The sequence below is a fragment of the Triplophysa rosa genome, linkage group LG25, assembly GCF_024868665.1.
Source record: "Triplophysa rosa linkage group LG25, Trosa_1v2, whole genome shotgun sequence".
Classification (NCBI taxonomy): domain Eukaryota; kingdom Metazoa; phylum Chordata; class Actinopteri; order Cypriniformes; family Nemacheilidae; genus Triplophysa; species Triplophysa rosa.
This window is the reverse complement of record NC_079914.1, coordinates 6,127,372-6,153,231: the sequence shown is the minus strand read 5'-3', so window position 1 is coordinate 6,153,231 and position 25,860 is coordinate 6,127,372. Positions and strand designations below refer to the sequence as shown.

At 37.7% G+C, this 25,860-nt stretch overlaps 2 protein-coding genes across 3 annotated transcripts in view; one reads left to right on the top strand and one right to left on the bottom strand.

Moving 5' to 3' along the window:
- ncf4 (neutrophil cytosolic factor 4) overlaps positions 1 to 15,295 on the bottom strand; it is an 18,755-nt gene extending 3,460 nt beyond the window's left edge. The window contains exons 1-9 of the mRNA XM_057325537.1: positions 15,071 to 15,295; positions 14,927 to 14,967; positions 14,478 to 14,702; positions 13,632 to 13,716; positions 13,150 to 13,303; positions 10,940 to 11,010; positions 10,601 to 10,728; positions 8,725 to 8,773; positions 571 to 669 (exon numbers count right to left, since the gene is read on the bottom strand). Of these exons, the coding sequence (XP_057181520.1) occupies positions 571 to 669; positions 8,725 to 8,773; positions 10,601 to 10,728; positions 10,940 to 11,010; positions 13,150 to 13,303; positions 13,632 to 13,716; positions 14,478 to 14,509 (618 nt within the window). The 5' untranslated portion in view covers positions 14,510 to 14,702; positions 14,927 to 14,967; positions 15,071 to 15,295. The remainder of the gene's footprint in view (positions 1 to 570; positions 670 to 8,724; positions 8,774 to 10,600; positions 10,729 to 10,939; positions 11,011 to 13,149; positions 13,304 to 13,631; positions 13,717 to 14,477; positions 14,703 to 14,926; positions 14,968 to 15,070) is intronic.
- pvalb7 (parvalbumin 7) lies at positions 595 to 25,860 on the top strand. Of its 2 annotated transcripts, none has more exons than XM_057325538.1 (5): positions 595 to 758; positions 23,933 to 24,001; positions 24,275 to 24,407; positions 24,918 to 25,027; positions 25,411 to 25,860. In XM_057325538.1, the coding sequence occupies exons 2-5, from the start codon at positions 23,941 to 23,943 to the stop codon at positions 25,434 to 25,436; spliced, it is 330 nt and encodes a 109-aa protein (XP_057181521.1). In that variant the 5' UTR covers positions 595 to 758; positions 23,933 to 23,940; the 3' UTR covers positions 25,437 to 25,860. The 2 variants fall into 2 exon arrangements, with proteins under 2 accessions (XP_057181521.1, XP_057181522.1); XM_057325539.1 differs by lacking the exon at positions 595 to 758 and adding an exon at positions 20,880 to 20,977.

Genomic DNA, 25,860 nt, shown 5'->3' with positions numbered 1-25,860 from the left:
GGTGCCGGCGCTGTACGGTTACTGACTTTCTTCAAAATATCTTCATGCGTGTTCTGCAGAAGAGAGAAAGCCATACAGGTTTGAAATGACAGGAGAGTGAGTAAATGATGACAGAATTTTCATTTCTGGGTGAACTATAACAGCTATACGAAACTTTAGAGATGTGCAACTCTTCGTAGTAGTATCATTTGATCTTTAAAGAATACTATATAAAATGAATACATTTTATTTGCAAAAAATGATCTGATATTTGAGAGTTAGCCTACTTTAAAGGGTTTTAAATGCCGCCAGTACATTTATGCTGTAGGTTCTACAGTCTTTCCAAATGTACAAACGTGCTTGAATCTCGCTCTACACATATCTACCAATACTAATGAGATTACTTTGTTCCTTTACAACTCTCACTCTCTCTCTCTCTCTCTCTCTCTCTCTCCTCCTCCTCCTCCTCCTCCTCCTCCCTGCCTACCAATTGTCATCTACCTCTCTCTCTCTCTCTCTCTCTCTCACTCTCTCTCTATCTCTTTTTCTCCCTCCATCCTTGTATCTTCTCGCTCTCCATCACTTGCTCACCTCCAGCCAGTCTGTGTTGACTCTCCGCAGGAGGAAGATCACGTCTCCAGCTTTCAGACTGAGCTCAAGCCGTCCGCTGCCGCTGAAGTCGAACACAGCCTAACACACACAGCAAGGACACGCAAGCGGGAGACACACACGCAGAGGGAAAGAAAGCAAAACACATCCTGAGTGAGAGAGAGCTGCAGGTAAGAGAACCTTGCTTTGAGAACTTTGAGAAGGTGGTAATTGTTGGAGGAGGACTGTTAAAGAATAAGTGATGAAAGAATTAGGAAATGTAATAAAGTGGGAAAGACGTGGTAAATGTACTCTGATTGTTGGTGTACTTGTCATGTCAAGGTCATGTCATGTACCGTGGTAATAGCAAGGTATACTTTGAAGTGTCCTGGAGTACATGGATGTTGTAATCAGTATCATGGTATTACCATCGGAAATTAGTAATCGTGATGCTTTTTATAACAGATAAAATGTGACTTGTTTTTAATCCGATGATAATTCCATTACGGCAGACACGATTCAAATGTGTAACTAAGTGTGAGTGTGTGCGAGTGTGTGAAAGTGCCGTTTTCATCTCTGGTAAGTGCAGCGTGGGATCAGACACCAACTAAGACAACGAGAGAACAAAAATACTGTGAAGACTAAAACTGTTATGAGCCAAGGAAGAGGGGAGAGACATTAAAAGCGATATATGATATAGAGTGATGGGAATACAGAAGATAGAGAGACGTAGAGAGAGAGATAGAGTGTGTGTAAAAGCGTGTAAAAGCGTGTGTGTGTGTGCATGTCCTCCAATGACATTTGTCCATTCAATTTTTCAAGCAACAATTTCAATGGCTTCGTAAAAAACCTTCTAGATGCGAAGGACTTTTCTCTTTCACAAAAGGTCCTCTTTGTAATGAAAACACATTATTTACATTATAAAATACAACCTGATCTCACAGGAATTTGTAACTATTTCACGAGGTGTCTTATTCGTACGTTGTGAATCGTACAAAACATACGAAAAATGCAATACTGAAGTCCACCACTAACCACGCCCCTAATCCTAATGTCACTGGCGCGAAAGCAAATCGAACGAAAATGTACGAATGAGATCGTACGAATTCATACGAATTAGCCACATCGTAAAATAGTTACGTTTTTGCCGTGAGATTGTGTTGTAAAGCTTAGAAAAAAAATGCTTCTTATAAGAACCTTTGACTGAATTGTTGTTGGTGGAATCACAAATATTTCTTCTATGGCATCGCTATAAAGAACCTTTAGTAGCGCATTTATTTTCGAGAGTTTGAGGTCTACAAAAGTCTAGGAATGATATCAAAGACACAACCCAGCGGAATTGTTTCATTGAAATACAGTATAAACCTTTCTCAAAATCCCTGAGAAATCAAAATAGACACAATTGAGACATGCAACAAGAGTATAAATCTGAGAAGTCTTAAAGTCCCTTTTTGTAGACTTTGGTATCTAAAGCATAGTTTTTTTTGGGGGGGTTATTGTTTTTCTTTTTCCCCTCAGGAACATTTGAGATGCAAGACACTCAAAAAGTGTCCATGTGCTGTCAATTTAATCTCATTGCTGACTAGGAGACACTACTGAAATATTTTAAATGGAAAGAGATCTTACCTTGTTTGTGAACTTTGCCTTTGCATTCCACTACACACCCCACGGATCGCTGCAGGGTAAACTGGTGCTTAAACTGCTGTGCGCTTACACACGTGCGTGTGTGTGTGTGATGAGTGCGAGTGGGCATCTGCTTTCGCGCCGCCATTTCTGTGTTTAGATAATGCTGTAAATCTGCTCAGCTGTGGGTCGCTTGGTTTGTTTGCTCGAGTAGGAGTGTGTAGGTGAGACATGTTAGATGTTACCAGCTAATTACATCTTGGCAGTTACGATAAGTGTGAGTGTGCGTGTGCGTTTGTCCGTGCACGCTCGTAGGCAGCAAACAGAAAGACACGATTCGTGCCAAAAACCATATGCAATATTCTTCATGAACTCAGACCGAGTAAGCGCAGAGAACAATGAAACTACAAAAAACCCACTGCAGCTGTCAAACCCTAAAAATGGCTTTTGGGTCAATTGTGTTAGCTAAGTTTTTATATAGTCCAAAAAAGTATCTCGGTACAATAATTAGATTTTTTTAGCCACATTAAAGCTATTTTTAACACTTGAAGAGAAACTGTGATCTATCAGTGGAATGATACCTCTTGTGAAAGAGGATGCTACAATGAACAGTGGACATGATGAAACAAATGTATCTAAAACACACAATATAAAAAGTTGACAGGAGAGAAAACAACACCTTTGTTGCGTGACCCTTCCTCATAACAAGCTCTCGCTTTCCCTCTATATGATTATTTTTGATTACATGACTAAATCACCCAGGAAATGAAATAAAACGAAGTAAAAACGTGCGAGAACGGCAACGCCAACACACAGCTACTGTATGGGGAAAAGTGACAAAGCAATTTCCTCCCCCCGCGTTCCCATCGTAACATATGTACTAATCAGCCTAGCGCTGAGGAAATCTCTCGCTGTAGCTTTATCTAAAACACAAAAACAGTTTACTACACTCGCACAGCATCACTGCATGTGCTTAAAGGGATAGTTCACCAAAAAAAAAAAATTCTCAAGTTGTTCAAAGCCCATTTAATTTCTTTGTTTTGTTGAACACAAAAGAAGATATTTTGAAGAATTTAGGAAAACAAACAGTTCTGGGGCACCTCTGATAACCATTTGAATGTTTTCTACTATGATAGTCAATGGTGCACCAGAAATCGCAGTTGCTAAAATTTTTCTAAATATCTTTTTTGTGTTCAACAGAAGAAAGACATTTAAAGATGGTGTGGAACAACTTGAGTAAATGATGACAGAATTTTCACTTTTGGGTGAACTATCCCTTTAAGTCGTGGTGTAAGTACTACATTTCCAGGTTTCAAGTGAGGCTACTTTTTAAACATTTATGAGCACTGTTTATTCATATCGCAAATTTGCGCTACACTTTTATGAACTCACAGTGTACACTACAGTCTCCAGGCTCACGCAATCTATGACATCTATATTTTTTGTTATGGCGATAAAGGTTAGGATTGTGGGTTTTCGATAGTTTAACAGCACACCAGAAAGTTTAGTAAAAAAATTTTGTTTGCTTGTAGCACAAGCGCGCTTCTGCTTTTTTAAATATTCGTTTTTTTTCTTGCTTCTAATGAACTGTCGACAGTTACCATTATAACATTATATAGACATCTTTGGAAGACGTCCAACGCCGGTTTCAGTTTTTTTTACACTACACAAACGTTTCAACAAAATACAACCAACAGAACATTTATAACCGAATGAAAATGTTAAATGAATATCTTAACATTTTCTTACATCTATATGTAAGATTGAAGTGGTCTATAGCATGTTATTCTCGATTGACGGATTACAAGATTGCATTTAGACTGTAATACTAAAGTATAAAAATGAATCCAAGCTAAAATTTCAGCACTACGTTTTCGGTGTCATGCAAGAACAAGTATTTCCTTCTGGAAATCCAAATCTAGTTTGTATCGAGGCTACGTATTCGTTAAAATCTACGAATTAAGTGATGTGAAGACCTCGGGGCTCAGGCTGCGCTCAATATCGAAGAGAACAGAGAACTAAAGTAGGTCGAGAACAGAGACAGATCAACCAAAGAAGGTCAAAATAGGAGTTTAACAAAAAGGTGCAAACTAGTGCCGTAAACCACAAAAAAAGCATATTCTTATATACAAAGCACATACAGTATTTTACCACAAACACAACAGTACTCAAAAATGTAAATGGCTGCCAGTCTGTTTTCTTTTTAGCAACACTTAATTAAATTGGGTCTTTCCTGTTTGGCCAAATTTGGCGAGTTATTTCGGCATGGGATCACGGAGTCACGGAAGATATCTAATAATAGAGCGACTCTGGGGGTCACAAATCGCTCTCATTTCAATTAAAGTGTCAATGACCTCTGAAAATGAGCTCATTAGCACGTGGCCGGCCAAATGGGAGGAGAAGAGATGGGTTTTTTCTACCTAAATGAGTGACCCAGTTTGGCACTTCTCAACTGGGGGACCAGAGTGGGATATAAAGAGAAGAGATCGGTCTCTTGAGCCATGACACATGACAAAAACGTCTAACAAAAGAGGGGTGCTGCTTATTAATACTTTATAAATGGTCTATAAAGTCATAGATTTGCAGAAAATACTGCAAGACCCCAAAGTAATGCTTAAAATAATACAATTCTGTCAGGAATTGCAGACAGATTGAGGGCAACAAAAACTTTAATCAACAATAACGGGAAAACAAAACCAACGAGATTAGATAGTAAACTAAAACAAAACTTGGCTCGACTAATTTCAACTACCATCCACCAAAAACAAATTACGAAATTCATCATCATGATAAAACCATGCATGTGTGCTATACATGCAAATGATAAGAAAACTTTTGAATGTACTCACAGAAAGCTCATACCACTAACAGCATTTCTGACAGCAAAAGTGGACTGCAGTAATGGGAACTGATCCATTTAAATACTATCTGCAATCTCCCTTTAATGGTTCTCTCTTAGCAGTTAAACTCCTTACAGTGATATGAGGGAAAGGAAGAGCTTTGACATTCAATAAAGCACTATTGCTATCACACAGGAAATGAAACGCTAGATATGTTGGTATCTATATTTATAGATTTATTCTTGGGACAGCTTTCAAATCTTACACAGACTTTTGCATATTCTCATTTAGTATGATTGCTTGTGAGAACCATTGATGCCAGGCCATTACACACAAACCTAAACACAATGTTTTGTAAATTTATTACACAATATTAAAAAATTGTTCGAGGAAGGAGACTAATTTAATTATGTAATTTGAAATATTTCATTGAAGTAGGTGATCGATGGCAAACATTTTTGCCATTATATCTTCTCAATGGCACAAGTTCTTTAATTGGCGGATGTCTTTTATGGTTATTGGAGATGTTATGCCATTTTAAGATGAAAATGTTGAAATGTGGGAATATCCGAGCTGAAATCCCCAACCTTGTGTTTCAGTCAATCACACATCACACCATGCCACATTAAAGAGCAGCAAAACCGTACTTTTTGTTTAGTTTTTAACAAATCTTAAAGTGAAAGTTCACCCACCCAAAAAACCTGTCATCATTTACTCACCCTCTTGTCATTTCAAACCTGTATGACTTTATGAATTATAATCTCCCTGAGATCTGATTTAATCAATCTAGTTAAAAAGGTCAGACTTCGGACTTCAAGCGTGGTCTAGTGGTTTCTGCAGAAGCCTATACTGTATTGTTGTGTGTTAGGTTGGTCTAGAAAGGTTTATACAGTAAATAAAGAATCAACATCTCTACAGAGAAAAGTAACATGCTCTACAGCAGTGGACCTCAAACTGGGGGCCCAAAGATGGATCCAGGGTGGCCACAGATGTTGTGGCACTTTATGAAATATAGAAAGTTACCACTGATTTTATGCAATCAAACATCAGAAAAATGACCACCAACCAAAAGAATTGATGTTCCTATATCTGAATATGTTTTTGGTTTCATTAAAATTCTAAGTTTAAGATCATAAGTGTTTATTTGGGGGCGCAAAGTGATGTAACTACACAAAGGGGGCCTCACAATGAAAAAATTACAGTGGTGACTATTCATTTAAGGGGTTCAATCCTGCATCCATTTTTTTTAAGGGTCCCCTTACATGGAACTCACAAAGTTGTTTCTACAGTATCCCTACAAACTGCTCTACAGAGCGTGTTTCGTAAATATTTTATCTTCTTCGGCAAAGAAGCGAAAAAGTGACGACATCTTAGTCCTGTGTCAGCCACCGTGTGCTTCAAAAGGGAGGGGTGGAGTGAGCCATTGGTTAGTTGGCAACCTCATCCCTAAATTTCATACACTGGACCTTTAACATCCAATATATTTACCACTAAGCGACACTTCCCACATATCTGTCTCTCCCTGTCTTGCTTTCCAAATCTTTGGTTGTTCTATCTGTTGTTATGAGAAAAGAATACTCTGTTTCTTCCTCTCTTTTGGCCAATCACGCACAAGCATATGTATTTTCCGCTGTACTTCATGTTGCTCTCACACAAGAATATGAAGACAAATGTCCAACACTGTGAGATTTATTAACACACCTGCTACATTGATCCACATCAGAAAGACCTATGATAGAAGAAATCTTTCGAGGAGATCATAAAAGATGGGGCATGTGTGTATGCGTGTCAAGGTCACAAGATATTTGAGAGTAATTCACAAAAGAGTCAATGTTGGTCTTTAAAGCTGGTGTGTTATTTTTCAATATTAAAATATCCCCATCCAGTTTGAAGTCCAGAGACAACAACAAACCCAAACCCATGATTGGGGAAATATAGACAAAAAGTCAATATTATTGAAGATCTCAATATGAACTCAAGCATTTCTCATCAAATTAACCCAAATCCAGATTATTTCACCTCTACAATCTACATTCATTTTAATCTTCCAGACTCTTCATGCATATAAACAATCACAGTCTCATTTGTGGCCGTTTTAAATTCTCATAAGAAACTTTAGGAGAAACATCTGAGACTAAGTTTATACTTGAACTCCATCAAATCTTCTAAACTATAAAAGAGCAATAAAATGTTCCTCTGCGAATACGGCACCCGCAGAAACCACAAATCCAGAGAGTCCTACCCCATTTCTCCAAAAGGTTCATCTGAGGTGCAGGAGCGATTTAAAACATTTGCAGTTCACTGCCATCATTTCTGAACGCACACACTGTATTTTTCACTTTCACATAAACACACACACCATTCTGTCCCCGCCTACACATGGGCGTGGGTTACATATTATTTGACGTTGCAAAGGAATGATGGACTGGAGGTTTTTCTGGACAGGTCTGACAGCAAAGCGAGAGTAAGACAAAATGTATGAAGTCTCAAAGAAGAGAAAGTACTCTAGAGTACGAAAGCAAAGCAATAAATTAAAGGGACAACGTGAGAAAAATACAGAAAGAAGCAAGATTGATGGATTATGAGATGGATTAGTTCAAGGAGATTATGGAGCAATGGAGGGATTGAACAAAAGGTGGAAAGTGAACAGAGAATATATAGACAGATTAGAGGGATTGACGGAACGTGACTGGAAAAAGATGAGAGGTGAGAGAGACAGCGATGGAGACAAAGATAAAGAAATTAGTGGAACCGGGAAGGAAACGGACCCAGAAAACCGAGCACGACCCAAATCTGGTCATTTCAATCTAATGTAAAAACGTGTAATAAAATTTGGTTTTATTCATGTCAGCAGCACAAACAGTGCAGAATGACTTATTACCTAAGGTTTAATACTTAAGTTTTGTTCAAATCCCAAAACCTATAGTTATGGTGTGGACTTCACTATTAAAGGAACAGCTCACCTTCGAGTTGTTCCAAATCTGTATCAATTTCTTTGTTCTAATGAGCACAAAGAAAGATATTTGAAAGAATGCTTGTAACCGAACAGTTTTGGGCAAACATCAACTACCATAGTAGGAAAATTTCTTTGTTCTGTTGAAGAAGATATTTTGAAGAATGTAGGAAAGCAAACAGTTCTGGGACACTTGACTATCCTTGTCATTTTTTTCTACTATGGTAGTCATTGGTGGCCAAGAACTGTTTGTTTACAAGCATTCTTTCAAATATATTTCGCTGTGTTTATCAGCAAGAAATTTACAAAGATTTGGAACAACTCGAGGGTAAATGATTACAGAATGTTAATTTTTGGGTGAACTGTCCCTTTAAAACTTCTAGTTATTCTTCTTGGTGTGAAGTAAAAGCAACAGATCCACTACATAAATCCCAGCGATATTAAAAGTAATCTGTGCCATCGGTTTTCGATTTCATGGATCCATGCAAATGTCAGTAGAGGTTTTTGTATGGAAACTGTATGTGTGGTATTACGAGAGTTGTAGAAAAGCACCAACCGCCACATAGTTTTGTGTGATAATCCTCTGACAAAATGTGAGAGTTTTGTAACAACAGTTCACAAGAGCTGTGTGTGTTTTGTGTAATAACCTCCTAACCAGAATGCTTGAGTGTACAATGTGTGCGTGTAGTATGTAGTGTGTAGGCTGTTACTGAAAGTGTTTCCAAGGAAACGCTAATGTACCTCTGCTCTGGGAGCCGAGAGAAGGTCTGTTTTAGGCTTTATGGTTTTCCTAGTGAGAGAGAGAGAGGGGGAGAGAGAGAGAGACGTGAACTTCAAATGGACAACAAAACAAGCAGCGCTTTCTAAGAAATGCTCTTCCAATTTTCAGAAACAAGACAGTCACATTGAAAGTCAAACAAACCTAGATTGAATTTTATTAGAGGCTGCTCTTATGTAACTCATGAGGCTAAAGAAGATTTTATTATTTTTTTGATATTCACTTTGTCTCAGATGTTTCTCTTTGTTGGGTAAAATGAAAAGTAAAATTAAAAAGACGATTGTTAACTTACTACTAAAACTACAAGTCTTTTTTGCTGTCCATTTAATGTCATTGCTGTTTAAGAGAAACAACTAAGATATTAAAGGTATAGTTCACCCATAAAATATATATATTTTTTCATTATTTATTCACCCTTGTGTAGTCCTTAACCTGTATGACTTTCTTACTTCAACCAGGGCCGTCTTTTAGGCAGTGCAACTGGTACGACCGCACCAGGCCCCACCCTCTAGGGGGCCCTGCTGCAAGGGGAAAATTTAAGAATATTAAGAAAAATAATTTTTAAAAAGTACAAATATTGAATTGATTTAGTGTTTTAGTTGTTTTTTTGAAGTTTATTCTAATTAATTATTTGAGCTATTTAAGTCATACTGTTTTACACGTGTTTAACCCTAAATCCCAATTTATGGTTCTGCGTCGGACCCACGCCCTAGCCTATGCAGAGCTGCGTACCCTACACCGTAGCCTGACACGCAGCTCTCCAAAAATGTAACAACGTGTCAACTCAACACGGACCGACACGTAGCCTACGGCGTAGAGGCTACGGAGTAGGTCTGACGCAGAAGTGAAAACCGGGCTTAACGCTGCTTTGCACAGCGGAGTAAAATGAGTGCCTGTACTGTGTGGAAAGATTGAGCTGCAAATGTGTCTGGTCCTTCACAGAAATGAGTGAGAGTAAGCATGATCTAAAACATCTAAAAATGCGCATTTAGTTCTCTGTATTTAGTTCTCTGATGCAGGATATTTTTACTCGCTATCACAAACATGTGTTGTCGATTGTTACAACGGCAAATGTTTACGCGTTTGCGTTTAACGCACTTCTCCTGCAAAAAGAGAACCCATAAGAGGCAATCGCAAGAAAACCACATCACATTTATGAGGAAAATCTCTTAAATAAGCTTATTTTACTGATGTACTAAATAACTTTGATTTGTGTTAAGTTTTCGGACACATTATTTGTTGTGGCCTGCTTGTACTTGCATTCTGAAAAAAGATGATAATTAATTTAGGAGAGATTGAGATCGTTTCCCCTCACACAAATGCAATGTATGTATACTACTATTGACTTTCAATTGACTATTGAAACACTGTAGCACTTTATATCTTATACAAGATTGGATATTAAGACAGAAAAGGGGCCAGCAAGGTAGGACCCCGCGTCCCCATGCTTGGGACGGCCCTGTCTTCAACAATACACAAAAGAAGATATTTTGAAGAATGTTGGTAACCAAATAACACTGGACACCATTGACTTCCGTTGTTTGGACACAAAACCACCAAGACATTTCTCAAAATATCTTATTTTGTGTTGCACAGAAGAAAGAGTCACATCAAGTTTCGTGAGTCACATCAAAAGACATAAGAGTAAATAAATGATGTCAGAATTTGTATTTTAAGTAGAACTATCCCTTTAAGATATTATTCATGGTCTTATCTTAAAAAGAGGAGCCTGTTCAGCAGCAGAATGCGAAGACATGAAAAAAATGTTTGTAGAAAGTTTTGACAGCAGTATCAAGTGCTAAAAGCATAAGTGAGGGAGGATTGTGGGTTGTCTCCTACACTCTTCGTGTGGGGGGCCGCAAGCGGCGCAGGGCCCGGGGGACCTGTTGGCTGTCCGACTCAGTCTGGTAGAAAAACATCCGTATCAGATCGTCCAAGAGTACCCAGGTAGGCAAACACAGCAACCTCTGATAAATAAAGTGAGAGAAATTTGTGAACTCAACCACTTATATTACATATAAATAATGACAGCTAAGATCAGTGACCAAAAAAAGAGAAGTAACAAAAAAGGGAACTGTTGATTTTTTTCTGGTAATTCCACACAACACTGTAACTCCCACTAGCACATTATGACCGTGATACGACCGAAAGCGTTTACAAATGTCGAAACTGACTCACCTTCATGTAATTATTGAGCTCTGGGATTCTGCTCTCTGCGATCTCCTTTTTGTTTCCCATGTAGACCTTACCTGTGGCAAAACAAATGAAGAAACGAATGACATAAACAAATATCGACATCTCAAAGCGAATTAGTTTATAACCAGAACAATCAAAAGCTAGCCGAGGGGTTAGCTCTGAACATAGCTATTGTCCTCTAATTAGCATTTAGCGCAACAGGAGCACACATATTACCGTAAATTGCATTCTTGTTTTTGTTTTGTTTATTTCGCCCAATGGTATTTTTAATAATGTGAGGAAAGGTCTGTCAGTACTGAGGCTCGTGGTCTTTTTATGATCCTTCTGAACCACACTTCCTTTGAACTGTTTTGCGTTATCGTACCACAATTTTCTCACGTTTTGTCCTCAAGCAATCCTTCTTCTCGCAATAAGCTTTATTATAAACCTGACCAGAGGGAAATACAGTAGGCCTACAAAGCAAAGAGACGCCCTACTATGACGATGCTAATCCTCTCACGTGAACTTTGCAATTATCGTTCTATTTTTTATATTGCGTAATCATATTACACATGAATTGCCGTGAAGAGAGTAAAGTCCATTGTCAAATATGAAGGGGCTTGATTTAACTCCATTCTCCTAGGTGCAGGTTTAGTTGGCAAGACGCTTTGAAGAAGCTCTAATGTAAAACCACCAAGCTACTGAAGGATCACGTTTCTTACGTGACATAAATGAAACAGTGGGTAGTTTGCCAAAGAGTGCCCTCTCCTTACCGCAAAATGTAATTATATACAGTATGTATGATAGGTCAAAGACTGAGAAGAAAAGCGAGAGAGAGAGAGAGAGAGAGAGAGAGAGAGAGAGAGAGAGCTAAAGCTGATTAAAAAGGGATGAGAAAGGAGGTTGTAGAGGTTAAAGACTTGAAAACGCATCAAGTAAAAACACTTTGCAGCAGCTTCTTCCTCAAGTGTTTGAAATGGCAGAAAGTCAACACATTTCAGCAATACACTGGCAAATTTCTGTCATACAAAATAACAAGCAGTCTTCTGTTAACTTCAACTTAAAGAGATTGTTCACCCAAAAATAAAAATTATGTCATCCTTTAAACCTGTATAAGACTCTCTCTTCTGTGAAGCACAAAAGAAGATATTTTGAGAAATGTCTCGGTGGTTTCGTGTCCATACAATGGACGTCAATGGGAGACAATGTTTTGTGGTTATCAACTGTGTTCTGTAGAAGACAGGAAGTCATACAGGTTTCAAATAACAAATAATAAAAGAATTTGATGAAAAAATAGGTTTTCAACGTCGCTTTTTACATTCAAATCCATTTTGACAGTACATGGCATGGTACTGAAACACACCCAAGGTAAAGAAGCTTGAAAACTGAGCATAGCTGATGTAAGCTAGATAAAGAGGAAGCAGATAAAGACGGGAATGGACAGAGAGTTCTCTCTGTGGAAGTGATGTCAAAAGGATGAAACCGGTTTCGTTATCCTAACAATGAAATGTTGTCATTCACTTCTCTTTCCTTCTTTTCCTCGGTCTTACTCTTTTCCTCGATGACGGTAATGTCTATTATTTCACACACATAATCCGAAGCGTTCCGGACCAGTTAATCAGTAACTTTGTGTGAAACACTATCAAGAACTCAAAGGGCAAATATCGGTGAACTTTGACTCTGAAGAAACACCTGTGGAAAAAATCTTGATAATGGCAACAGAATGCAGAGTAGATGTGGTATGATCCATCCAAGAGCATGATGTGATTCGAATGATTTAAGATCTTTCCACCAACTCTACTTTGTTTGAGCTGTTCGTTTTTAGGTGATGGCCCAATTTACTTTTAGGCTGAACTTGTTTCGTTGGCTTTTATTTTGGAGCTTATTTCCAAATTGTCAAAGAACAAGTATTTGACTGCTGTTAGATGGGTGACATCCCCATTCATGACCTCATGATTCATGCACTTGAGAAATGCGCGAGGAAAGATTATATCATGCAAAACTTTTATGGTGTCATTGTATAACATCATAAATAAATAACCAAACTGTGTGTGTGTAGAACAAGATTCTGCACTTAAATGTAATGTAATGTAAAAAGAGAAGTGGCAACTGTATTTAACTGCAGCGTGTGCTGCATGTGGCCTGTGGAGGTGAACATAGATTTCCCCAGAGCTCTTCAACACTTATTCGGTTGAGGCTGTGTGGTTACAGACCTGGCAGGATCGGTAGTTTGCAGGTGTAATATCCCGACTGGGCTTCTGGTGAGTACTTCAGCTGCAGGCTCTCGTGTAGAGTGAAGAACTGCCGATACCTTCTGTAGATCAGGTACTTACGGTTGCCCTTGGTCTTCACCTCAATTACAAACCTCTGCAAAGATACATGAAAGTCAGAGGCTCAGTATTAATACAGTAAAAACTCACAGCAGGCCTATGGATTTACAATTACCCACAGTAACCTGGCGCTTTGTGACTAGGCACCCTTGTGGCGTTTAAACCTGCAAACTGCCCAGTTTTTATGTCCTTAAACCTCATCCATAACACAGAGCTAAAATAAAAAGATGAGACTCAAATTTTACACATCGAAAGGGTGCATGTCGCAGATTAAACAAAGCGTAGTTCAAAGGTTCATAAACAGTAGGAGACAGGAGTTCATTTAGGTCACGCTGAGGCGATCTAAAGATCTTGGAAAAACTTACGTAGTAAACAATGAAGCCTTTCTTCTCCTCAACATCAGCGATGGTGGCAGAGACCGGAATGTTGTCTGGAAGCTGGTCGAAATCACTGTAAGGTCATTCAATATAAATATAACTTATTCTGAGAGAACAATCACAGTTATAGGTCACAGAGATGAATTCTTTTGAAGGTTTATGCACTGCATACGAGAAATTAGTACAGTAGAACAATATAGGCTATCACAGTATATCGTACAATGTAACGCACAATGGACATATTTGTTAAAAAAAAATACGTACTGAAAAATATGCACATGCAAGAAAAGACCAAAAATGTGACACACCACTGTTTAAAACACAATGTATAGTGTATTCAGTAAATTAGTATACAGTAGTAGGCCTATATTATGAAGTATATAGTAGTTTGGTCATTGTGGTGTAACCATGTTTTACGACAAATACCATAGTTAAACTATGCTTACAGTGGTATAAACATGGTTAATTTTCGTAAGGCCTTCCCACATTTAAAATACTGGCGTTTAGTATTTATTTACAGTACTATAGTGTTTTTAGTTTTTGAACTTTACCAGGGTTGATCTTAAGTATACAGTATATACTACAATTTATCAATTCACTACAGTTAACAATACAGAATATTGTAGTATAAAGTGTAGTAATTACTATATTTCTTACAGTTTACTAGGCTATATTACATACTAAAATGTACTACCCTTTTTACGTGGGCTGGTGAGAAAAGAACAAACTACTGTAAACAAAACCGTATACTACAACACATAAACTCCCGGTAAAAGAGGAATCGCGGTTTTGCGTAGATGAAAGTCAACAGATGATTAACACGCAGGCGCTTACCTTTCATCTCGCAGTTGTTGCGGGAGAGACATGCTGGAGATCTCCCGACGGACAGATAGACAAAGACGAAAAGAGACAGACAAACAGAAACAGAGAGTTCAGTAAAGTGGAAGTGAAGTGAAGCTCGCTGGTGGTTTTCTGAGGCGGATTTACGATTGCGCTGAAGTTTCGCACATCACAGAGGAACCGAAACAGTCCCGACGGGCAGGTGCTTCACTTCACACACTGAATGAAAAAAAGACAACAAAAGATATCAAATCAACCTGCTCATTCTTGTCATGTAGAGTCTCTTTCTCTTTCAGTTTGTCGAGCAGTCAGTAATCGTTTATTCAGGCAAATAAATATGAGAGGAATTCAGAGTTCCACGTCAACAGGTGCGGCATTGCACATTATGGTCATAATTCTTAGGACAAATAAACATGATTTTATTTTAGTAAAAGTGTACTCACCATGTTTTTTTTTATCCATCTCGAAACTACAAATGGCTGACCTGCAGTGAGAGAAAACACCATGTAAAATAGACTATTGTCATAAGTTAGTTTCACAATTTTTAAAGTCAGCATTAATTAACATGAATAAATCACATTGTTTACGTTGTTAATACACGTTGTTGGTCTTATCAAACGAATTCTTAAATCTTTATACTCTATTCTTTTGTCGAAATGAAACATGCTCCGCATAAAAGCGGCTCTACTGTTGGATGACGTCACCAAGCCTTCATAGTTTTCCCTTTTCAATTTACTGTCACGGGAAGATCTCTTTTTAGAGCCTAAACAATTCTCTATAGATAAAATGCCATCCCACATTTTGGTTAAAAATACCCTGTTCACCGAATGATGGCTCACACAATGACGTGAGTTTGGGGCGGGGCTGACAGAACAGAAGACTTATCATAAGAAAATTAGCTTCACAAAAAAGCAAACATTTGTCATTAATTTGTTCAAAAAAAATTGGAGTTGTGTTTATGAAAACACTATTCATTCCTTTAGGTGTAAAACTTTTCAATAAAAAAAACGTATTCAAAATAAGCGCGCGTGTCATCAGCAAAAGTAATGAGTTCAGTGTAGTATAACGAGTGACCGCTAGGTGGCAGCAGACCGAACAGACAACATGCGTAATCTTGCAGTGATACATTTATCTTCCCTTGTTTAAATATAAAAAAAATCTATATTTAATATATTTATCATAATATTAAAGATTTCCCTTGTCAGTCTAGAACATTGTGCTGTGAACTAATAAACTCTATTTTTACCATACTGTACATATTACTGTTTCTCTGCAAATGTTCTTCTAAGGTAGTGTAAGCCTGGGAATGTCAATCATGCAAGGCAGTTTCAATCCGAAAGGGTGAACGTTACAACGTTGCAATCATACAGTATGTACCTACACGGACATAGAAGCGTTTACATTTTAGCTCAAGGTCATGGCAGCTGCAACATTGAGAGGTTTCATATTGCCAGTTCGGCGAGAAATAGCGATAGTGTCAATTCAAGTCCAATGTTGTCTCGGGCCGCTCCAAGAAGGCTACATATGACATGCATGCCTGTACAGCACATATGTTCTGTGACAATGAAAGGAGGGTGTAAAGCTGATGAACAGGACTTTGTTTCCATGTAATGTGCTTGTATTAATAAGTCTTTTGACACCCGTTTTCAAACCTGTGTCTTATTAACTAACCACTTTTAACAAAACATTTTTCTCCTGTTTTGTTCAGATTATCAAATACAATCGATTGAGATAAATTGAAATTGTTTTTATTTACTTTTCTGCTTAGAATAATACCTCAAATGTTTTTTTTTCCTGGAATTTAATTTTCTGTAAATCGCAACAATGTTTAAAAATGTCCTCACGGTTGATACCCAAATATGAGATCAAAGCTCAATACGAACGCAGATGTTTCTCATCAAATTGTGACAAGACCTCATGAGCTGAGCATATTTATTTTGGCTTCACACTGTTTATTGTCAACAACTGTCTCATTGATGTCTAATTTTGCAATTTTATGTGGGACTTTAGAAACATCTAAAGAAAAAGTGTATTCTTTCTTTCTCTCTCCATCTCTCTCTCTCCATCTCTCTCTCTCTCTCTCTCTCTCTCTCTCTCTCTCTCTCTCTCTCGCTTTTACACACACACATGCTGCAGCGGGTCTTGTGCACCTGCTATCTTGTGCAATACTCCACCTGTTGTGGACTCCATACAGCACCTTCTAATGCTTTCAATTAAAACGGATATTTTTCTGATCATAATAAATCTACTTCTTTGGGACTGATGCTTTCTTACTATTCTTGCTTACATAGTTTTGTAACTATGCTAACTGCATGGCTTATTGTTTATTATTACATTTATTTTCAACTTTATTGTTGTCTCTTTAGGCAAAATGTTTAATGTTCCCTAATTTAAAGGTTGCTTTCGATAAAAGTGTCTCCTAAATAATAAACATAGATATATGAGTTTATAATGATGATAAAGTGCTGTCTTACAGTATATTGAGGAATGGGACAAATTCACTTTTTATTGTAATTAAGCAACCAGTTATGGCAAGTTGTTAGGAAGAGGGCAGTCCAGCGGATCTGTTTTCAGTCTATTTCGGTCTCTCTGTCTCACTCTATCTGTCTTTCTGTCTCTGCTTTTCTTACTCTTCTCCACAGCCAGCTGTGTGTGTGTGTGTGCGTGTGTGTGTGTGTGTGTGTGTGTGCGTGTGTGTGCGTGTGTGCGTGTGTGTGTGTGTGTGGTAATTGCTGAGGCAGTGTAATGTAATAGAGCCAGTAGAAATAGTGAAACACTCTTGCATGATGGAAGAACAGAGTGTCAAACAGTACAGAAAAGGAAGGACTGTACATTTGTGTGTGCGTGTATGTGTGAGGAGACTCAAGATCAGTCATGCGTCAGGATCAAGCTAAGGTGACAGTATTCAGATTTCTAACAGATGGGAAGTGCTGTGTTTAAAGGGAGTCCCTGAGAGAGGAAAACAGTTGTTTGACTCCTTGGGGCTCCTTATTGAGCATTTCATAAAAATTATGTCAAATACAACAGTCTGCTAATATTGTATTTAAGGAGGCATAGGAAAAGCTTTTTTATAAAGTAGAATTTCATTTGTGTCCTAGTGTTGCACATACTATGGACACATTGAGCTGTGGTTCTTATCTGGGTGTTGAGAGTTTCTGTCTGGTGTTTTGGTCCCTGTTTTTGAGACCGAAGACAGACTGTCAGAAAAATAGATCAGACAGACAGACAAGTATACAGACAGAAAGACAAATAGAAAGACAGACAGACGGATAGACAGACAGACAGATGTACGGATAGGCAGAAAGATAGACGGACGGACGGACGGACAGACAGACAGACAGATGGCTGGATTGACAGACAAACAAACAGACAGAGGGATAGATAGAGATGGAAGGACGGATGGATAGAGAGACAGCCAGACAGACAGACAGATAGAGAGAGAGATAAAGAGAGCTGGACGGATGGACGGCCGGACTAATAGAAAGCCAGACAGACAGATAGAGAGAGAGATGGACGAATGGACGGACGGATGGCTAGAGAGACAGACAGACAGACAGCCAGCCAGACAGAAGAGAGAAATGGACGAATGGACGGACAGATGGATAGAGAGACAGCCAGCCAGACAGATAGAGATGGACGAATGGATGGACGGATGGATAGAGAGACAACCAGACAGACAGACAGACAGAGATGGACGGATGGATAGAGAGACAGCCAGCCAGATAGACAGACAGACAGACAGAGATGGACGACTGGATGGACAGATGGATAGAAAGACAGCCAGCTAGCCACACAGACAGACTGAGATGGACGAATGGATGGACGGATGGATGGATAGAGAGACAGCCAGACAGACTGCCAGACAGATAGAGATGGACGAATGGATGGACGGATGGATAGAGAGACAGCCAGCCAGCCAGACAGACAGACAGACAGAGATGGACGACTGGATGGACGGACGGATGGATAGAGAGACAGCCAGACAGACAGACAGACAGAGATGGACGAATGGATGGATAGAGAGACAGACAGACAGACAGAGAGAGATGGACGAATGGATGGACAGACGGACGGATAGAGAGACAGCCAGACAGACAGACAGAGATGGACGGACGGACGGATAGAGAGACAGCCAGCCAGACAGACAGACAGAGATGGACGAATGGATGGATGGATGGACGGATGGACGTACGGATAGAGAGACAGACAGCCAGCCAGACAGCCAGAAAGAAGATTAGATGTGAAAAAGCTCTGTGCTGTGTGTGTTTATTTGTATGGCTAGTAGATCACATCAGTTAGCTTATATGACAGGTCAACAGTGCCAAAGATAAACCGCAAGAGGAGAAACACACACACTCACTCAGCCACCATCACCTCTATATAAATACAAAAGCTGTAGTGTGACTTGTAAAAGCTACAGCATGTAAAATAAACACTATAACAAACAACACTTAAATGGCACATGCTCCCACACACCACACTTAAACACAACCTCCCATTATCACACCATATATCCACAGGCCCCACACACTGTCAGAAAGAACAGAGATGATCTTGGCCCCTGGCCTTGAATGCCACTAGCACGAGCAAAACCAATAAATTTAGTTCGACTGTGAAAGAAAAGGGGACGGGCAGAGGTGTGTACTTTATGTATAGCATGGTGCATACTTAAGAATCCAAAGACGTCATTTCAGAGGTAAACAGGAGACATTAGAATAGATTGCATAAAATGATTTATAGGGCGAGAGAGAGACATGTGAAACCAAACCGATTTGATACAGACGCTAATATTATTAGGGTGTCACATTACGGGGATCACGCAGGGCTATAAATACCCACCATGCACTGGGGTTGTGCAGAAACGTGTATGGAGGTTCTTCCCAATCTTTCATTGGCAGTCTTAAGTATGCGTTGGTGAAAATCTTCGGTGGGGGCGCAGGGCCCAATATGCCATCAGGGTCGGTCCCGGACGAAGGTATTTTAACACCAGGGCTTAACGGCGATGACATGCCTGGAGTCCACAGCTAGAATAAATGGGCATTCCTTTTCAACTTCCTACTTTATAAAGTGCAAAAAATGACCTTTGATATCTGACTTCCAATTTACAAAATGGTTGAATTTTACTTCAAATATTGAAGTAAAAATATCCAACATTCATGAACTGAATGCAATGTAAGAGCTTGTATGAAGAGAACAGCCAATCAGAGCTCAGATATTAGCAAAGACTTTGCATGATACATTTTCTGTATAGTACACTTAAACCACCTTCCTCCTTTTTTCTTACTATGGTCAATGATGTCAGTTACTATCATTTTTACAAATATATTTATGTTCAACAGAGCAACGAAATGTATACAATATATAATTGTATACATTTAAAATAAAGGGGGAGTAATTCATGACCAAATTTTCATTCTTGGATATTTCTTTAAAATAAAGTCTAGGCAATCTGGATGACAAGATGAACATGGTGGGTTGATTAAATCCTTAGTTGGGTCAAATGTGGACATTTTCTAGGTTAATTTAAACCAACACTTCGTTTTGCATATATTTCAGCGAACCACGGGTTAACCCCTTAGCGTTCCACCCTACCAACCGTGGTACAAATACAATTGAAAAAGGGTTCGAAAGCTAAGAGGTTAAAACAACCCAGCATTTTCTTAGTGTTGCATGTATTCTTTGCGGAGAAGAAAAATCCCAGAATGCACTGTGAGAAACTCAGTTAAGGAAATCCAAGATAGTGGACAAGGTAAGAGAAGTATCAATGAAAATATCAACAAAATGTTTACTCCAGATCTTTGCGTGTGCGTTATATTTACAAGCAAATTTCGGTTTTTGGTTCATATTATTTTCTTATTATTATTATATCATTTCATGTTTTTAGATTACATGTTTATATTATTTAATATTTTATTATATAATAATTTGTTATAGGTTAAGCAACATAGTTAACAAGCACAGAAGAGTTCCAGAAGTCAGTGTTATTTCAACAGAACTACACCACCCATAATCCCGAAGAGACTACGACCAATCAGAGAAGTCACTGTTTCCATGGAAACAAGAATTGAGTCAATACACCTAGTGATTGTCCACTTCGAGTGTATGAGTTACCGCCTACGAAGAGCATTGCAAATCATTTGTTTTAAGTTAAGATGCTGCTCTAGAAGACAGCTGTCCATATAAGAAGTATACTGTATAGAACGGAGACAGTTCAGTACATTTTGGAGTGGAACAAGACACAAGACGTCAAATGGGACTGGATTATTAATAGCATCGTTTGATACGTTAGCGACACTAAGAAAGTGATCTCAAACACACACACACAATCCCTCATTCTCCTGCGTGTTGTGTTATGACCCAGTCTCTCCTGAAATAGAAAAGGAGGGCCGGCCAGAGTATAAAAGACGTCCGGTAGACCCCCTCCTCCCACCTCTGGGTCTCATCTCTCACACACTCTCTTCATTTCACTCCTCCCCACCAGCTAGGATACACAGGTAAGGATGGAGCTTAGGTGAGCAACGAACAAGTGACACAGGGATTTGTTCACGAATGCACCCAGTGGAAAATGTTATTGCTTAGGTGTTGCTCTTTTCTAACTCAAGAGATTGAGAACAGGTACAATTTATTAGCTGCAGTTTTTAAATCAGTTATACCTTTCTCTTTAGGAGAAATATAGCGACTCAAATGATTCAAATGTTGATGTGAAGTAAAAATATAGAGCTAAAGAATTCATGTGGGCAGCTGAGATCATTTGGTTTTGGAAGAATTTGATTATCAATGTTCATACTGAAATTAATGCATTCTTTGAGCAGTGTTTGAGACATTGCTGAGATCTCTTGTTAACGACAAAATTGGAAAAAGAATGAATTGAGGTCCCTTTTTGCTCATTTGCTCATCTTGTCTTCTTATTTATGTCCTTTATTCTTATATTTAAGAGAAACAATTTCCTATAGGTCTTTTAAAAAAGGTTTTTATAGGTTTAAAAAATGTTCTTTCCATTTAGAATATTTTTTACTAAGCCTAGTTAGTTAAGCAGTTTTTGTTGCTAATGATAATAATAACATTCATATTAATAACAACAACAATAACAATAATGTTATTTATGTTTTAATATAAGCCTATAGTTAAGCCATTTTTGTTGATAATAATAATAATAACAATAATATTACAACAACAAAAATAATAATAACAATAATGTTATTTATGTTTTAAAATAAGCCTAGTTAGTTAAGCAGTTTTTTTCGTTGCTAATAATAATAATAACAATAATATTAATAACAACAACAATGTTATTTATGTTTTAATATAAGCCTAGTTAGTTAAGCAATTTTTGTTGCTAATAATAATAACAATAATATTAATAACAACAATAATAATAATAATAACGATAATGTTATTTATGTTTTAAAATAAGCCTAGTTAGTTAAGCTGTTTTTTGTTGCTAATAACAACAACAACAATAATATTAACAACAATAACAATAATGTTATTTATGTTTTAAAATAAGCCTAGTTAGTTAAGCAATTTTCAGCAAATAATAATAATAAAAATTGTATTATTATTATTCTTTTTTAGTCATTTTCTTGTTTTTTTTTAATAACTAAGCGACATATGTGAGTGCAATCGTACAATATGTTGGCTTCGATATAATGTTTGAAAAAGTGGATAAATAACTAAGTAAGAATTGCTTACAAACACTTCTTCTAGACAGTCATTTTGTAAAGAATGAATCATATTGTACTTATTTATTTACGTGCATTATTTGTCAAATATGTTTTCCCTGACTGTGTTGTTGTGCCGTTTACATAAATAGTTTGCGATGATTTACAGTGTTGCATGAAACACGTCAACACCTGCTGCGCACAGAATAACTGCAAAGAAAACATTACTGTATCTCATACAGTATATCACATCATATGTTTGTTTGCTTTGGCATACAGCTTGTTCGACTTCTTATAATGCTTTCTGGAATAATGTTTTGGGGTAGTAAGGCCCTTGGAATACTTTTCTTACATTTTCAAAAAGGAAATGTTGTACTTTACATTGCCTATACATTAAGTATGGGTGGGTGTGGCTAATTGAACACAGATTTAAAGCAGTAAGATGTCTGACAGGGTCACATCTGAGACACCTGAAATATCACTTGACTTTATAATCCGTGATCTCACTCTCACACAGAAGGATATAGTGTTTCTTAAGAGAGCGCATACATTCTTTTGCCCAACCCACAAACACTTGGATGAAACATACCTCACTTAAATAGACAAACATACACATACACATACACAGCTGTCACGCATGCCACCTTTGCAGCGCACGAATGCTGTAAAGTTATTTACGGTTGTAAGAGGTTGAGATGAGAGCAATCAAATCTGTTTTCTTGGCAGCGGCGCTGATTTTTTTGTCAGTGTTTATTACAGACGCTTGGACGCTAATGGATCTAATAGCAACCTGATACAACAGAAGAGCATCAACAGCTTTAGATATTAATTGCCATTTGGATATCAGGATATAGAAATTACAACCAAATGTTAGGGGCCAAAATCCAAAGTGAACACCGACTGGTGTTCGTGGAACTGAATAATCTACTTTTTAAAAAGATTTCAAAAGCAATTACTTGGTGCATACTTCTTTTTGTTATTATGGTGGTAGCAAAGTTCACATGAAATTCAGAAATCAGACATATTGATGAACAAACACAGATATTAAAACGTTCATGGGTTTGATTATCCAAGAATAAGACATAAAACAATCTGATAAAATGTAGAGCTTGGATACACTGTAAAGTTGCTTTGGACATAAAAGTCAAATGTCTATAAATGCAAAAAATCATCATAAAAAATTACCTTATCAAATGTTTCGATATAGGCATCACTATCCATCTCAGGAGTTGTAGATCAACACACCAGATTTATCTAAACAAAACATAGACATAACAGTAAAGTTGTATTAGAAACATGACTGTAAAATCTTATTGTAAAAAAACAGGAACCAAGCTGTAAAAAATACCCATAAAAACGTAAAATAACATTTTTTGCAAAGTAAAATGACATGTTTTATTTTACACCTAACTTGTACACTTTCTGTCTATTTATGCAATATGACATTCGTCGAGCATTTAAAAAAAACGTGAAAATGCTGTAAAACACTCAAATTATTACAGTGTACCGTTATTTTAAAAAACTGCATAAAAGAGTGTGTTATAGTTTGTGATGGAGTTGTGTGGCATACATGTATAGTACAGTATATGGTAATACAAAATGCAATGACACAGACAATAATTTGCTGGCACATCATCATGTAAGGAAAAGACTAATTTTTCACCCGTAATCCCGAGCTGCTCAAAGCCTGCTGGGAAATCATGTAGTGTTGAGTCACACACACATATTCTGGCATCTTTATCTGTTTATATCAGTCATTAGCACCTAATATTCCTCTTTCTCCACTAGCTATCAAGATGGCCATGAAAAACCTTTTGAAAGAGGACGATATCAAGAAAGCCCTTGATCAGTTCAAAGGTGAGTTTGGTAACATACATACTTTATTGTTTAAAGAAGCGTTCGGTGTTCAAACAAGTTGTATAGTACCATAGTACCATTTTTTGTTTTAGATCTTTGTCAGTTTGTAAAAAAACACATTTACAGAAATGCATTTACAAATTAAGGCCAACATTACAAAAGTCAAAGTTAACAGATGTGATGTTGTAAATAGAAAAAATGGCTTTTCCCCATAGACATCCATTGTAGGTGCATTACTAGAATTTTGGTATGTTTTATGTTTCTATAAAACAGCTGCTGACAGTTTCGACCATAAGAAGTTCTTTGATGTGGTGGGGCTGAAGGCTTTGTCTGCTGAGAATGTGAAGTTGGTCTTTCAAGCCCTGGACGTGGATGCCAGCGGCTTCATCGAGGAGGAGGAGCTAAAGTGAGACAAAACACATACACTAAAGACAGAAGTTAAATGTGGCTATATGTTGTCTTATGTCTTTGCAATTTTTTTGTAAAATCATGGCCCTTTCTATGCACATAAAATACTTTGTGCAAGACCTATAAAATTGGTTTATCTTTGTGACACTTGGCCGGTGTCTCATATTCTGTCTTTATAACCATCTCCTGTTGCCTTCAAGGACACACAGTGAGATTCCCGTTCCGTTAGATTTACTCTATATATCTCACTTGGCAGCAGCCTTGCACCCTATTACATATTAACAGCACATGACTGTCCATCATTGAGCAACTGAAGGGAGGCAGGGGGTTGCCAGATTGAGGACCAAAGAATCACCATCTGAACAGGGAGCATCCGGAAATCCTACTGGATATCTTATTAAATACATAATTTAAAACACTGATCAGTGCATTTATCATATTTTGTCGAAACATTGAATAGGTTGCCAGATTAAAGTTTATCCCACCTCTTGTTTTGTTTCCTTGTTAGGTTTGTGCTGAAGGGCTTTTCTGCAGATGGCAGAGAACTTACCGATAAGGAGACCAAAGCATTCCTCGCTGCTGCCGACAAGGACGGAGATGGGAAAATTGGCATAGATGGTAAAAGTCTTGGCACACTTGAAGAAAAAAAGTTGACCCAAAAATGAAAGTTCTCTTCTCATTTATCCTCCATTTGTTTTACAGATATGCTATCTGAAAAGCATTAAAAGCAATCATTTGCACAATGTCCAACTAAGTGCTCAAATGTTCTTTTCAATTAAATTAAAATCCCACTTTTAAGCTAAAGTGAAAAAAAAAACATTAGTTGATATACGTAAATATATTAGGCCTACATATGACCTGTACTCTGTATGTGTAAATTTAAAGTTCTTTGAAGCTGAAACAGACCGTAATTCCCATAATATCCCATAATGTTTCAAAAACAGTTCCCAATTTGACTAAATACTTTGTATTTTTGTGACAACTTTGCAATTCTCTTTCAGAATTCGAAGCTTTGGTGCACGAATAAACCGTTAATATATGGCAACCCTTCACACCACTACTCTCCTGTGAATAACTTCAGCCAATCGTAGTGTACATCTCTACACATCATGCCACGAGCCAGGAGCAGAATACACCTCCCTTAACTACATTTATTTATTTACTTTTTCTTTTTATATACAGGATCAGTCTGTACATGTAAACCGTTTAACTGAGTTAACCATTTCTCATAAAACACCTGTAGATTCCTGTTCTGCTTTCACCTCTTCTTTTCCCTTCACATGTTTCTCTTCTTTCTTCTCTGTATCTCTACGTGTTACTCTTTCCCTGTCACGCTCCTTTCATGTGTTAGAGCAACTGAACACGGTGAATTCCAGAAGAGAAGGATGAGACGAAATGAGAGAAATAAATATTTAAGAGAGATTAAATAAAGTCATGCGTTGAGAAAAATA

What these genes read in the sequence shown, in the direction of transcription:
- pvalb7 (XM_057325538.1), top strand. Translation starts at nt 23,941, where the DNA reads ATGGCCATGAAAAACCTTTTGAAAGAGGACGATATCAAGAAAGCCCTT. An exon ending in AGCCCTTGATCAGTTCAAAG is followed by an intron (nt 24,002 to 24,274) that starts GTGAGTTTGGTA and finishes TCTATAAAACAG; the next exon opens with CTGCTGACAGTTTCGACCAT. An exon ending in TGGGAAAATTGGCATAGATG is followed by an intron (nt 25,028 to 25,410) that starts GTAAAAGTCTTG and finishes ATTCTCTTTCAG; the next exon opens with AATTCGAAGCTTTGGTGCAC.